Below are 14,962 nucleotides of genomic sequence, written 5' to 3' on the forward strand. Positions count from 1 at the left end.
TAACTTCCTTATGTTGCGGACAAGGAAGTTGTAGTCTCTCTCAACCAAGCTCTTGATGACGTCCATCCTTCGATCCATTGCCACGATTCGATTGTGGCACCTATTAATGGTGGCATGGAGGTCCGCGATTTCATTGCGGCACTTGACACAGCACCCGAAGTGATGGCCACTGCGGTTGGAGCTGTCATCTTCAGGCTCGTCGTCGTCCTTCTTCTTCTTGCCGCTATCACCTCCGGAGGGGTCATCTTCTTTCCTTCTCTCCTCTTCGGCCCACCCCGGCCAATCATCATCGTAGTCACGACCGGTGGCACCCCATGAACCAGGGCTCATGATGCTCTCCCAATCGCTGTCTCCAGCATAGTCCTTCGGCTCCGGGGTGTGCTCGATGTAGTTCTTTCTTTTGACTCCGAGGAGGCGCAAGGAACGCCTAGGCGCGGATGGCTTTTTGTCTTGTCTCTTCTCGCCTTCGTCTTCGTCGCTGCTGATGACGACGACCACCCTTTGGGCTTGAGCTAGCCTCTCGTTGCACCATTGAAGGCCCTTCCCTCCGACGCTCATCCTTGCTTGAGTATTGAATTTCTTCGGAGGGGCCTTCGCTTCACATCTCTTTGCTTCGACAAGGAGGGGCTGCGCACTGGTTGCCGAGATGGGGCTAGGTGTCTTTGGAGTGGGGTGTCAGGCATCCAACCCCTCTCCTCGATCTCCATTGCTGCAATCATGGCTCTTGCGCTCGCTGGACCGGCCATTGTCGAAGTCTCTCACGAGGTGGTGGTGTAGATTGAAAAGTATGAGAGAATAGATCTAACCCGCGCCTCTATTTATATCCCGAAAAGACTTGGACGAGTACTCCAAAATCTCTTCGGTTTTGGCATGAGAAATCTATAAGGCACAGGTTTGAAATTTCCTTATCTCGCACCTACCAAAAATCGAGACCGATTCGCACACGAGGAGGCTTAGGCCGGCCGGCCTAGGGGTGTTGGGCCGGCCGGCCCAAGGGGTTTTTTAGCCCCCTGGACTCCAACTTTTTTCGAGGTGCTCACCAACAAATTAGAAGCCTATGTTTTACTCAAAGTTCGTCCAGAATAGAAATAAAACTATGAAAATAAAATCTACAAGAGAATATTTACAAACTTACCTTGCTTAACGTCGTTAGGCTTGACGTTCCGGTTCCTCCTCCATGGTGTATATGTCGATGTAATGAAGGGGCACGATGTCGGGCTCCAAGAATACCTTTAGCCGCTGTCCGTTCACCACATATTGGTCGCCTTTCGCATCCATGATTGTCACTGCTCCCGTGGGTGAAACCGAGTGTACGACGTATGGTCCATCCCATTTGCTTTGTAATTTTCCTTTGCCAAAGAGTTTGAATCTTGAATTGTAGAGTAGGACCTTGTCTCCTTCTTTGAATTCCTTGTTTTGTAATCGTTTGTCGTACCATCTCTTCATCCTTTCTTTGTAAATTGATGCACTATTGTACGCTTTCAATCTTAACTCCTCCAATTCGCTTATTTGGATTCTCCTTTTAATCCCAGCGGCTTCCGCATCAAAGTTCATTTCCTTCATCGCCCAATACGCCTTATGTTCTAGCTCAACCGGCAAGTGGCATGTTTTTCCATAAACAAATTGATAAGGAGTCATACCAATCGGGGTTTTGTGTGCCGTACGATATGCCCATAGTGCCTCATCTAGTCTCTTCGACCAATCTTTTCCTCCTTTTACCACGGACTTCTTTAAAATGTTCTTCAATTGCTTGTTCGAAGTTTCTGCTTGTCCGTTCGTTTGGGGGTGATAAGCCGTGGACACTCTATGTTCAATTCCCAATTTCTTCAAGCATTTACCAAAGTCTTTGCCCGTGAAGTGTGTTCCTCCGTCACTTATCAAAATTCTTGGGACGCCATATCTAGGGAAGATTACCGATTCAATCATGTGTGTGGACTCCTCAGTTGATGCCTTCCGACATGGCATAGCTTCAACCCACTTTGAAACATAGTCCACCATCACCAATATATGCTCATACCCATGTGAGTTCACAAATGGTCCCAAGAAATCGATTCCCCAGACATCAAATAGATCTATTTGCAAATTGTAGTTCAATGGCATGGCATTCCTTTGCGAGATATTCCCCGTTCTTTGGCATTCCGGACAAGTCGAAACAAATCTTTTCGCGTCTTCATGCATCTCGGGCCAATAGAATCCACTAGCCCATACCTTAGCTTGAGTTCTAAAGTGCCCATAATGTCCTCCATATCCCGACGAGTGACACTTCCTTAGAACTTCTTCACGTTCCTCTCTTGGTATGCATCTTCTTAGGACTCCATCTTCTCCATATCTATATAAGTATGGTGGATCCCAATAGTATTTTCTTCTTTCCGCGATCACTCTTTTCTTTGCATTCTTGTCCAAGTGATCCAAGGGCATCCCTTTTATTGCCCTTATTATTTCATTCATCCAACTATCTTTGTCGAGAATTCTATATAGGTGATCATCTCTCATTTGATCCTCGATCGGTTCTTTTCCATCATCTTCATGGTTCATCCATGATAGGTGGTCGGCCACAACATTTTCCGCCCCTTTCTTGTCCCTTATCTCCACATCGAATTCTTATAGCAATAGGATCCATCGAATCAAGCGTGGTTTAGCATCTTTCTTGGACAAGAGATACTTGATTGCCGCATGGTCGGTATAAACTATCACCTTTGAATTTACTATGTATGATCTGAATTTTTCGAAGGCGAATACCACGGCAAGCAATTCTGTCTCCGTTGTTGCATAATTAAATTGGGCTTCATTGAGAGTCTTGCTTGCGTAGTAGATAGCATTTACCTTTCCCTCTTTCCTTTGTCCAAGAATGGCTCCTACGGCGTAGTCGCTTGCATCACACATGATTTCAAAAGGTAGATTCCAATCCGGAGGTTGCATGATAGGAGCACTTATGAGGGATTGCTTGAGTGTTCGAAATGCGTGAAGACAATCACTATCGAAGATGTACTCCACATCTTTTTGGAGAAGTTGTGTCAATGGCTTGGTGATTTTCGAAAAATCCTTTATGAACCTCCTATAGAATCCGGCATGACCGAGGAAGTTCCTCAAAGATTTGATGTCCGTAGGTGGTGGCAACTTCTCCACGGTTTCTATCTTTGCTCTATCCACCTCTACCCCTCTCTCGGAGATAACATGACCGAGAACAATTCCTTCTTTCACCATGAAATGACACTTCTCCCAATTAAGCACAAGATCAACCTCTCCACATCTTTTAAGAACTTTCTCCAAATTTGCCAAGCAATTTTCAAAGCTAGTACCATGCACCGAGAAATCAACAATGAATACCTCCATAATCTCTTCTATGAAATCTGAAAATATAGCCATCATGCACCTTTGAAAAGAAGCGGGCGCATTGCACAATCCAAAAGGCATCCTCCGATATGCAAAAGTTCCATGTGGGCAAGTAAATGTGGTCTTATGTTGATCATCCGGATGAATAGGTATTTGGAAGAATCCCGAGTATCCATCAAGGTAACAAAAGTGTGAATGCTTTGCCAACCTTTCTAGCATCTCATCAATGAATGGTAGTGGAAAATGATCCTTCCTCGTTGCCTTATTCAATTTTCTATAATCGATGCACATCCTCCATCCCGTGATGGTTCTTTGCGGTATCAATTGCTCCTTCTCATTTTTCACAACCATGAGTCCTCCTTTCTTCGGAACGCAATGCACGGGGCTTACACATTCACTATGTGGCACGGGGTATATTATTCTGGCATTCAACAATTTGATAACCTCCTTCTTCACCACATCACGCATAGCATGACTCAACCTTCTTTGATGTTCTACGACCGGCTTGTATTGCTCCTCGAGTTGTATACGATGTGTGCAAAAAGCGGGGCTAATACCTTTCAAGTCGTTAATCGAGTAGCCGATCACCTTTTTGTGTTTCTTCAATAAATTCAGCAACTTCTCCGTCTCTTCCGGGCTCAATTCGTCGCTAATAATCACCGGAAAAGTCTTGCCATCTCCCAAAAATTCATATTTCAATACCTTGGGGAGTGGCTTCATCTCAACATCGGGCGCACCATCCTCTTCTTGATCAAACTCTCCAATGTCTTCAAATTTTTCTTCCTCCAAATTCCCGTGTTGCGGCTTCAACTCTTCCATTGTTTCCACTAGTTCTCCGTCTTGATCATCTTGAGCGTCTTCATTCTCCAAAGCGCGTTGGAGAGGATCCCTGAAAGAATCAATGGAACGAATGCTCTCTACCTCTTCGTTATCAAGAGGTAGAGGTGAAGCAAAAGACGATTTTGAATGAAATTCAAATGTGCGCTTCTCTCCATCTAGATTAAAAGTGACAATCCCTTTTCCAACATCTAGAACAACATTTACTAATTTGAGAAAGGGTTTTCCAAGGATTATGCCTTCATACTCATCATCACTAGCATTAATCACAAAAAAGTCTGTAGGAATTTTTTTACCCGCTATAGCAACATTTAGATTTCTAAGCACTCCTAGCGGTTTGATTAATCTACCATCTCCCATGATCAATTTAATGATTGTGGCATCTAGGTTTGATGTTTGGTTAAAAAGCACAACATAAACCTTGGAACTCATCACACTTAAATGGGCGCCAACGTCACATAGAACATTGCAACATTCTATTCCTTCTATCATGCAATCAACACGAGGTGTGGGTGATGGGTTACCTTCTCCTTGATCGCTTCCAATCGCATATACTTAGGCTATGTGCGCATAGGGTGACGATTCCGAATTCACTCCTAGGGTCCTTTTGATCTCCAGCACTTCGTCTAAGTCAATCTCTTCCTCTTTTTCTTCAAAAAGTTTCCGAATAATATCACCGGCCGATTCCTTGCCAAATGTATATCCCGTGTGATTATCCGGCGGGAAGTCTTCTGCAATCAGCTTCGCCATTCCTCGCTGGTTTGGATGCGGTCTTACTTTGTCGAACAATCTTCCGAAGTCAATTGGTATCCAATCCATTTGCTCGAATTCCCTTAGCGATTTGGCGGTGCCCATGGTTCTTCCTTTCTTTTCCGGGTCGTCTTTCGTTGCACTCCGGATCGATGCTTCTTCATTGTGGTTTGTCTCTATGACTTTCCCATGCTTCGGTTGTTCTTCCCTCACTTCCGATGCCTCTTTTCTAAAAATTCCAGCAAGCACCCGCACTTGAGATTCTTCATCGGAGCTTGCCGAACATCGTTTTTCCCAATCTCTTCGCATGGCCGCACCCTTGCTGATTTTTTGTAGGAGTTGGGCAGCTTCTGTGAGTGTTTTCTCCATGAGATCTCCTCCTGCACACATTTGAACAAATTGTATGCACTCGGGGGTTAGGGAAAAATAAAAAGTATGCAAGAGTACTTCACTGGAAAATCCGAGCTTCGGTCCTTGTTCAATCAATCCATTGAATCTATCCCATGGTTGATCTATCCCTTCTTCTTCTCCTTGCGCGAAGTTGATCACTTGCTTCCGAATATGTTGAACCTTGCTTAACGGAAAGAACCGCTCGCAAAATTTCTTCATCAAGTCATCCCAATTTCCTTTTACCTCGAAGGATGCAAGTGCAAACCATCTTCTCGCTTCTTCCGCAAGTGAGTATGGGAAAAGATTCCATTAAACCAAGCTAGCGGAACTCCGTCTTGTTGCACCGTGTTGCATAGCATTGTGAACCACTTGATATGTCTATATGGGTTGTCTGTCTCATCTCCTCTAAAGGGGTTTGCCGCCACCATCTTGATGATTTGAGGCTTGATCTCATACTCGGTGGCTCGCAACACCGAATCTGATTTTTGCATGTCGAAGTCCCCCGATCTCGGGCTTGCATAATCTCTTAGTGATTTTTCTCCTTCCTCCACGTGTTGAATGAGATGGCCCATCTAGACAATCAAAACAAAAACAAGAAAACAAAAATTTTCTAGGGAAAAGGTTAGGTGTTAGTAACCAACAAAATTAATACAAAGTTAAACGTAGCAAAATCGCTTGTTCCCCGGCAACGGCGCCAGAAAAGCTTGTTGACGCTTCTTAAAGCGCCAATTTACGTACCGCAAGCGCACGGATCATGTAGCTTTTCCCTTAGAGTATTCCCCCAAGGTTTATCAATTCATGGAACAAGTGTATTACTATGCTTAACTAAGCACTAATGATGTTGGTGAAAGATCTATATTGAGTGATTGAGTATGAAATAGATCTAATCTAACCAATCTAATCTAATCTAGACTAACGAGCAATGATAGATGTGTGCACAAGATATGAAGAGCATTTGTCCATAGGGTCTAGGATCACTAGAGATGTAATCGCCAAGCAACGAAGAACGGATCTAATCTACCAAAGGTGTGTTCCAAGATCAAAACCTTTCCCTCCCGCATACTGTCACTACACGAGGATAATCGGTAACGAATCAACAAGAACACAATAGTTGATGTAATCTAAGTAAACCATGCAAGAGCAAAGCAAATCCAAAGCCAAGCCGCGAACTATTAGGCATCAAAGCATCATCAACAAGAATCGTGATAGATCAATCTCATAAAGGATTCGGCAATTACAACTCAAGATCTCCTTATAACCCCATGAACAAACGAGGACTTTACCCCATGAAGCAAAGCAAAGCATAGTCGATCATGGTGGTGAAATCTCCGGCAAGGGATGGATCCCTTGCTGTCCTCCAACTTGCAGCGGCGCCCAGGGACGATGAGGCCTCCGGTGTCGCCTTTCTCTTGTGTCTAACTCGAATGTATCTCTGGATGCTCTTCTCTGCGATCTCTGTGATCTCCCTGGATGCTCCCGCAATCCCCCCTCTTTGACGGCGGCTTCGGGGTATTTATAGGCAGATATGGTCGGTGGTTTTGGTAAAACATAGATTAGGGTTGACGCATACTTCGTGCTGAAGAAAACCGAGATTGATTGGACTCCGAAAAGGGCTAGGCCGGTCGGCCCAAGGACTCCAGGCCGGCCGGCCTGGGCCTTTTCTGGCCCCTTTCGGTCCCATCTTTTGCGTGTTGAATCTTCCTTTTATTCCTCATCTTAGCCCAGTTGTAACCATGCGTCAAAACATCTCCGAAAATGTCCAAATTCCTATCAAAATGCAACATGCTCCAAAATCCAGGACAAAATCGAAAACGGTCAAGTTCAGGTGCCAAGTGGCGGGTTAGTACATGAATCATCCCGAAGAATTTACCAAAACAACTCCTAATCATATAGTAAAATGGGTACTTAAGGAGCGCCAACATCTCTCTACTTGGGAGAGTGCTGCAATGGTTTCATTCTCTACCACCGCGCACGGTGCAAAATTGGGAGTCCTTCATGAAAGAATTCATGACGGAGTTCTACTCGCCGGGCAAGACCCAGATTCTGCGCAACAAGATTGCAACATTCGCGCAAGCCCCGACGGAGACTATTGCGGAAGCCAATGAGCTCTTCAACGACTACATCCGCGCCGTACCTCATCACAAGTTTTCAAGGAAGGATGTGGTCCAGAAGTTCTATCATGGCCTCACTACTGCATCAAGGGGGATCATTGACGCATCGGCCGGAGGTTCTATCATTGAGCTCACGCCTACTCAAGTTTTTAAGCTATTCAAGAAGGTGGCGGACAATGACGCATGGGCATCATCGGGGCGCCTACAACCACTCCAAGCCGTGGGCGCCGCGAAGAGTTTATCACAAGTGGAACGCGAAGAAGTGCTTGAAGGGAAGATCGACTCGCTCATGAGAAGGTTGGAGAAGATGGAAGTGGAAAAGAGAGAAGCCCAAGCTATCGATTTAAAGGCGGCCGAAGCAAGGTCTACATGTGAAGAATGTGGAGAGTACGGCCATGTCCAAAACAATTGCCCGGAGGAAGCCAAGATGCTCGACTACATGAAGAAGGGAGAATGGATTCCGCCAACCAACTTCCGCTACGGGTAAGACCCCAATTTAATGCAAGCTCTTCCATTCAAAACTCGGTGCCTCTTCATATACAATTGAAGGAGTTCATGGAGGAGCAAGGCAAGATCAACAAGGACACCGTCACCAAGTTCAAGGCTATGGACAAGATCTTGAAGAACATTGATGACAAGGTGACGGAGGTCGGGAGCTCTAACCTTCAAGTACTCAAAATGATGAAGATGCTAGAAACACAAGTAGCCCAGCTCGCCGGACGCCTATCTAGCAACGAAGGAAAATTGCCCGGGCAACCTCAAAGTCCGGAGACGGCTAAGGCAATTCAAACTCGCTCGGGAAAGGAGACCAAAGAACCCGAACATGCAGCGGGAGCAAGGAAGCCTAAGCCAAGAGTTGAAGTGGAGACCATCATCAAGGAGAAGGCACCTACTCCTATGCCAGAGATAGTCACCGAAGAGCCAGAGTTTGAGCTAGATGATATAGACACCAAGATTCTACCGCCAAGGCCACGATACCGCAAAGGTAAACATGAAGATGAGCAGTTCAACAAATTTGTTGACATGGTACGCAGGTTGGGCATCAATATGCCGCTCTTGGACGCTCTACAAGTTCTGACGTATTCTCGCTACTTCAAAGACATCATGGGAAACAAGCACGAGATACCGCCAAGCACTGTCAAGCTAACCGAGGAATGTAGCGCGGCAATCGCTAATGAAGCTCCTGAAAAGAAGAGGGACCCCGGATGTCCTACCATCCCGTGTTCCATTGGATCTCTTATGTTCGAAAGAGCATTTTGTGATCTCGGTGCAAGTGTGAGCGTCATGCTAAAGAATATGTTCGAGAAGCTATGCTTACCGGAGACGGAGCCCACCGCCATGTGCCTAGAGTTAGCAGACAATTCCGTTCGCTATCCTTTGGGAATCGCCGAAGACGTGCCCGTGAAGAAGCGCGTATGTTGAAGAAGTGCTTCAAGTACAATCGAATGGGCTCATTGCGCTCTTGTCTGCATAGCGAGAGGTCATGTCTTGTGGCAGCTCTACTCAAGGATCCTTGGAAGTTTTCGATGAAAGCCTTCTTGAGATCATTCCAGATGAAGATGGAGTTCGGTTGCAGGCTGTCCAACCACGTGAGCGGTGCTGGATGCAGGGCCATTGGGAAGTATAGGACCTTGGTGATAGTGTCTCCTCTGGCGACGTCGATGGCGGTTGAGTACAATCGTAGCTATTGTACTGGGTCTTTGTTGCCATCGTATTTTTGGAGATTGACTGGCTTAAAGTCTTTTGGGTACTCTGCGTCTGCAAAATCAATGCTAAGGGCGGGAAATCGATCCGTCAGATCGAGTTGCTGGCTCTGCCACCTTGCGTTGATTATGGTGCAGGAATCTTGAGATGCGTTGAGATGGTTGCGAAGATCGGGGATATTATCTCCTTGCTCATGATCTTGACCTGGTTGAAGCTGGTTCCGAGGAGCGGGTGGTGGGTTTCTTCTTAGGCGATTTTCTCGACGATGTTGGGGTCCAGCAACTTCATCTTCATCTTGGTTTCTACTGTGGGCCGCGACTTGCCCTCGTTGTTGTGGTTGGATCCGACGACCTTTCGGAGTTTGGCTTGTTTGAGCGGCGATGCTTGCCGTTCGGGTTCTTGCTCGATGGAGGGAGGATAACGGGCCTGCCGCTTCAAGTTGACCGATTGCTCTTTTTGACAATTCGATCACCTAATCTATTTCAAGATGGCGAGGAAGTTGCATGAGTCGTAGCGTCGCTTCAGCCATCATTGCGATGGGAGTGTTAAAGACTGGCTCTGCCTCTACGTCAAAGTCACGATGTAGGTCCCTTGGCTGGATAGGAGGATTCTAGGTGCGTACCATTGCAGCTTGCCTGCGCGCTTCCCACCTTTGATTCCTCCTCCTTCTTTCTCCCCTTGTGATGTCGTCCTCGTCTGGAGGCACGTTAGCAGATAACTCATGTCCTGATATCTGCTGGAGCATCTCATTGGGGTCGATTTGACGTCCGTTGTTTTGTGAGCCATTGATAGTGGCCATGAAGATCTCTCTATCCGGGGAGTGCTCTCCCGAACTAGAGGTATAGTCGGCCAGGACAGTGGATCCTGGGTCTTCTATAGTCGTCATGGGGAGAGGTCTGCAATGCTGGAAAGGCAGATCGTCTAGGTGGGCCACAAGTCGAGGGGAATCAGGTAGTTCTATGGGCTATGAGCCCCTCCAGAGCACCGTCCGTTCTTGTGGTGTTGTTGTGGTTACCAAGTTCAGGCAGTCGCCCAGGTGGAGTTGGTCTTCATCATCTGAATCTAGATATCTGTCAAAGATTGGTGCCGCTCGGCAAGTGGTGGCAGTTGTATCTTTGATCTATGAATCTTGATCCAAGTTTTGGCTGGATGATGAAGGGAAGACATTTTGGATGGCCTTCTGATGGTAGAAACCATGTTGCGCGATCCGTGGATGATCTTAGATCGGGTGGTTTTTGATCTAAGATCGGTCGGTACACGAGTCGAACTTGTGCTGAGAACGAGTTTTTCTTCGATCTCCTTGGCGAGGTCAGGAAGTATCATCCTGGCGATGTTGCCAAGGTTGCTTTTCTTTGCCAAGGATGTCTGCTGCTCCTGAAAATTTCCCAGCTGGTTGTTAAAACTACTCGATCCGTTGGCAATGCAAATCTAAGAGCCGAAGATGAAGGTGGTGCCTTGTTCAGGCGCCACGGAGTTGAGGTTGAAGTTGGCTATCAAATTCGCCGGATTGATCTTGATGCTATCCCCTACCTGGCGTGCCAGCTGTCGGTGTTTAGCCGTCAAGCCTACCACGGGTAGCCCCAAGGTAGTTGATTGTAGGTTAGGGACTCGTCAAGATCAGGAATGCGATGGTGCATGGAACACAAAGATTTAGACAGGTTCGGACCGCCAAGAGCGTAATACCCTACGTCCTGTGTAGTTGTTTGTATTGCCTTGAGGTTTGATCGATGATTGTATGGTTTCTCTTATTGTGCCTATGCTTTGGAGAGATCCCTGTCTGGGGTGATAGGGTTACATGGAAAGTCCAAGTCGAGTACTATCAGAGTCTACTCAATGTCTATCGGGTAGTTTCCTTCCATCGACTAGTCCTACTTCTGTACGAGTAGTTATAATAAAGTAAGGCTTATTCATGCGATACTCCTTACTCTAGAATATTCTAAGCCTGTGAGCAGTCCTGCTGCTCCGGGTCTGACAGTAATGCACCCGCGGCCCCAGGACACCCAAGGAGGAAGACCGCGGAACACAGAGGTCCCGGGATGGCTACAGAAGACTCCCGAGGTCCTGTGAGCGATGACCCCAAGTAGGGGTAGGCCTGACCCGTAGGCCTGCACTCCGCTCAGAGGGCACAGGGCCTGCCTGCTGGACGGCGCCCACCTACGGGCGCTGCATTCACACTAAAGGCGGTGAAAGAAAAAAGGGTAAATAGGAGAGAAGGATAACTTGTAGAGGAGACCTCTCTGGGGCCTAGATCACCGAGAGGAAAGGGCAATCTTTGCATGTAAATCAAGCAACATAGACAGGACGTAGGGTGTTATGCTTCCGAGCGGCCGGAACCTATCTAAACCACCGTGTCCACTGAACCTAGCCACGGATGGAATCCTACTGCGTGTTACACCCCTAGCCGAATCTCTAAACGGGGGTTCCCTTGATTCCTGCTAGCGGTACTCACCCACAGTCACCTAGGGTGCCATTAGGAAAGATAACCTAAATTAGAACCCTAAATTTATATGTAAATTAACCATCTTTGCTATTATAAAAAAACAACCCCCATTTTTACAATGAACACCACCCCACCTATGCGCTAGGTAAAAATAATCTTAAGCAACCTGCTAAAATTTGCATCTAAAATACCAACCTCCACTATTACTAAAAATAGGGAGTTGGAGGATGGAAGAACGCAAGAACGTCGGCTTCACAACATTTAAATCCAATCGCCCCTTGCATTATTCTAGATTTCTTGCGTCTTACATGTGAGGAAAAGGCGACTAAGAGCAAATTCTCTCTTTCCAGCAAACCCCGTTTTTTTCACAAGAAGCAACAGAGGGCCCCCTCGGTGCCAGTGCGGGGTCTCCAACCCCGGTCGCCGGCCTTGGGGCTGAGCAAACCCCGTTTTAAACAAGAGAACTTGGCAAATTCCATCATAAAAAATTTAGAAGTACATGCAAAACCCTCGCAAAAACCTCTGTGCACACAGTCCCTACGAAATCCTCGAGCACGCTTTCCTCCTTATTTGGCATCGCCCTCAGCATAATACATTTTTGTAGAAACTACAATGACTTCATCATTTGGTCGGGGATCATGTCACTGTCGATCACGCTGGCTCACAAAAGCATCAAATGACTGATACAGAATAGCACCAGCGTAGTCGGCTGGTATAGAAACGTACAAACATCATCAGTTTGCATCACGCAGCTGCCCGCAGTTAGATTACATGACGGTGCAGGCGCCGTAGGGCGGGCTGTCATCGCAGACGACCATCGGGTACGGCATGGGCGACGGCATGTACGGCGGGTAGCCGCCGCTGCAGTAGCACGGCGACCACGCCGGGCACTGGCATGCGGGTGGTTTTGGTGGCTCAGGTGGAGGCGGAGACGGTGCCGGCTTGGGCTTGCATCCACAGTGCGGCGTGGGGCAGCTGCACGGCCACGCCGGTTGTGGACATGTATATGAGTACGGATACGGGTATATCACCAGATCTGGCTTGGGCTTGGTCTCAGGAGGTTTGGGCTCCTTTTTTGGCGGCGGTGGCGGTGGCTTGGACGACGGGCACCAACAACAGTATGGTGTGGGGCAGCTGCACGGCCAAGCGGGCTGCGGGTATGGATATGGGTCCGGATACGGGCACATGACTGGCTCTTTCTTGGGAGATTTTGGTGGATCAGGAGTTTTGGAAGGCGGCTTGGCGACCTCAATTTTCTTGATGATCCTCCCGGCCTTGCAGCAGAGCTTCGAGGAGAGCTTGTCGGCGTCGAAGGGCCCCGACACGAGGACCTTGTCCTTCTCGTACACGATCTTTTCGATGACGAACTCCCCGTGGTCTGCGCAGCAGTGATGATTCAGTGAAGTAGCACGTCACAATTAAGTTACATGATTCATTCATAACGTGATCATAACCATGATTCAGATATACGGACACCTTGGATGCAGCAGAGGACCTTCTGGATCTTGGCGCTGCAATGGCAGCACTCCAGCTCCACGGTGATGATGAGCGTGATCGATGTCAACAGAACACGCGCGTGTGCACAGTGCACAGGAATGAACCCGACAAACAAGTACAGTGTATCGTAGTGTCGAAATCGAGGTGAAAAATATATAAGGCCTTTTTATTTTTTTTCTCTCTTTTTGTCTGACGCGCTTTATTTGGCACAAGAACCAACGACTCAAGAACAAACAAAGCCTAGGAACTTAGTTATCCCGGCCAGGTCTCACCTTGGTCGATTCGCAAGCCGATCTCTGAAGAAACGCAGGCGGTTCGCGTTCCTGACCTGCAGCAGGCCGGTAGCTGCTACGGTTGGAGATCAGAGGCTGCTGATGGTGGCGACCTCCTCCATCTTCTTCAGAGGAGAGAAGGAAAAGGGATGCCGATGGCCGATGCTCAGTGATCGTGCACCCGAGCGTGCTATTACTCCCATATATATAACAGATCTATCACAGATGCACCTACGATTATTGAGACAATTGATCGAGACGGCTCGCGCGCGCGTCAGGATTTGGTGCGGGGGACACGTCTGCACGGTTCGGGGCCTTGAATAGCGTTTGAAACCAAAGATGGAGGGGGACCGAGCACCACCTGCATGCGCCAGGACGACAGGGCCCGAAGCTTTCATGGCCCTTCGCAACAGCTCTCTCTCTCTCTCTCTCTCTCTCTGGCTCGCTCTCCATCTTTCGTTGCTGTTCTTCCAAGAAAATTATTCTCGTGATAGTTGTCAAGTCTCTCTGCAGGATCGGATGAGATTCGCGCTAGCGTAGATAGCAAAGGTAGCAGTAGGAGTGTACGTTGTGATTAGTTGCCGCGCGCTCGGTGGTTGTGCACTTAATGCGTGCATTCTACTATCGCGACGGTGATGTCATCCTTAACTTGATGGCCATACATACTCATCCCAACGGCACTGCTGATGACTTGTGCACAATAATGAATCAATGATGCAAGCATATATAGAACATGTGCTTTTGTTCTTTTTTGCAAGTATATATGTGCAATGAATCAATGTTAGATGATTCTGTATTTCTCTTTCCCGAGGTAAGAGGTAGGTGGTCCAAGTGGAGTTGAGTTTTGGGTAATTTTGCTCCTGGACATCTTACAACGATGATTTTTGCCACAGGACACTACTCAATCTTCTATTTGCAGCTGGACACTCTTTAAGTTTGCATATTTGCTCCTGGACACTTTAGATAAAATAATATTCATTTTTAGAAAAAAAGGAGAAAATTTCCAAAATGCCCAAAGTACCCCTGCCTCCTAACCCTATCTGTTCAACACAGTATCGATTCCCTTTAAAAAAATCCTCCCAACACTTCCCACCCCGTCCGCCTCGCCAAACCCATCCCCCGACGGCGAGACCCCCAGGAGGCGCCGCCGCTGCCTCCCTGGGCACCCCAGTCGCCACCCTCCTCGACACCCCAAGTGCCGGCTGCCGAAGCCCCTAAATCGGACTCCCGCCGGCCTCCGCGCGGATGGAGACGCCGAACTATGAGACATGGCGGCGGCAGCCCTCCTCCCCGGCCTCCCTCGCCGGCCGCGGCCCTCCTCCCCGGCCTTCCTCGCCGGCCGCGGCAGAGATGGCTCGCGCGTGGCGGCTTCGGCAGGTGGCGCCCCTCCTCCTCCCTCCTCGTCCCATGCAGCACGGCGGCCTTGAGCTCTGGCCATGGCGGCGGCCTTGAGCTCTGGCCATGGCCGCGCGGGGCCATGGCGGAGCAGAGGCCGCGGCGCCCATCCTCCTCCCTTGCTGGCCTCCGCCCTGGCCGGCGCGCCCTTCCTGCGCCGGATTCACGAGCGGCGGTGGCTGGATTCCCCTCCCTCCTCCCGGCTCGAGCACGCTCGCGCAGATGGCCGGGGT

At 48.3% G+C, this 14,962-nt stretch overlaps 1 protein-coding gene across 1 annotated transcript; it reads right to left on the reverse strand.

The window, feature by feature from the left end:
- Positions 1 to 12,014: 12,014 nt before the first annotated feature.
- Positions 12,015 to 13,228, reverse strand: LOC120681087 (protein PYRICULARIA ORYZAE RESISTANCE 21-like; the record flags this gene model as incomplete). The annotated part of the gene is made up of 2 exons (XM_039962630.1): positions 12,015 to 12,943; positions 13,042 to 13,228. Coding segments are annotated over 2 exons (798 nt in total), but the record flags the coding sequence as incomplete, so codon positions are not given.
- Between the last annotated feature and the right edge of the window lie 1,734 nt (positions 13,229 to 14,962).

Source organism: Panicum virgatum, chromosome 7N (assembly GCF_016808335.1).
Source record: "Panicum virgatum strain AP13 chromosome 7N, P.virgatum_v5, whole genome shotgun sequence".
Taxonomy (NCBI): Eukaryota; Viridiplantae; Streptophyta; class Magnoliopsida; order Poales; family Poaceae; genus Panicum; species Panicum virgatum.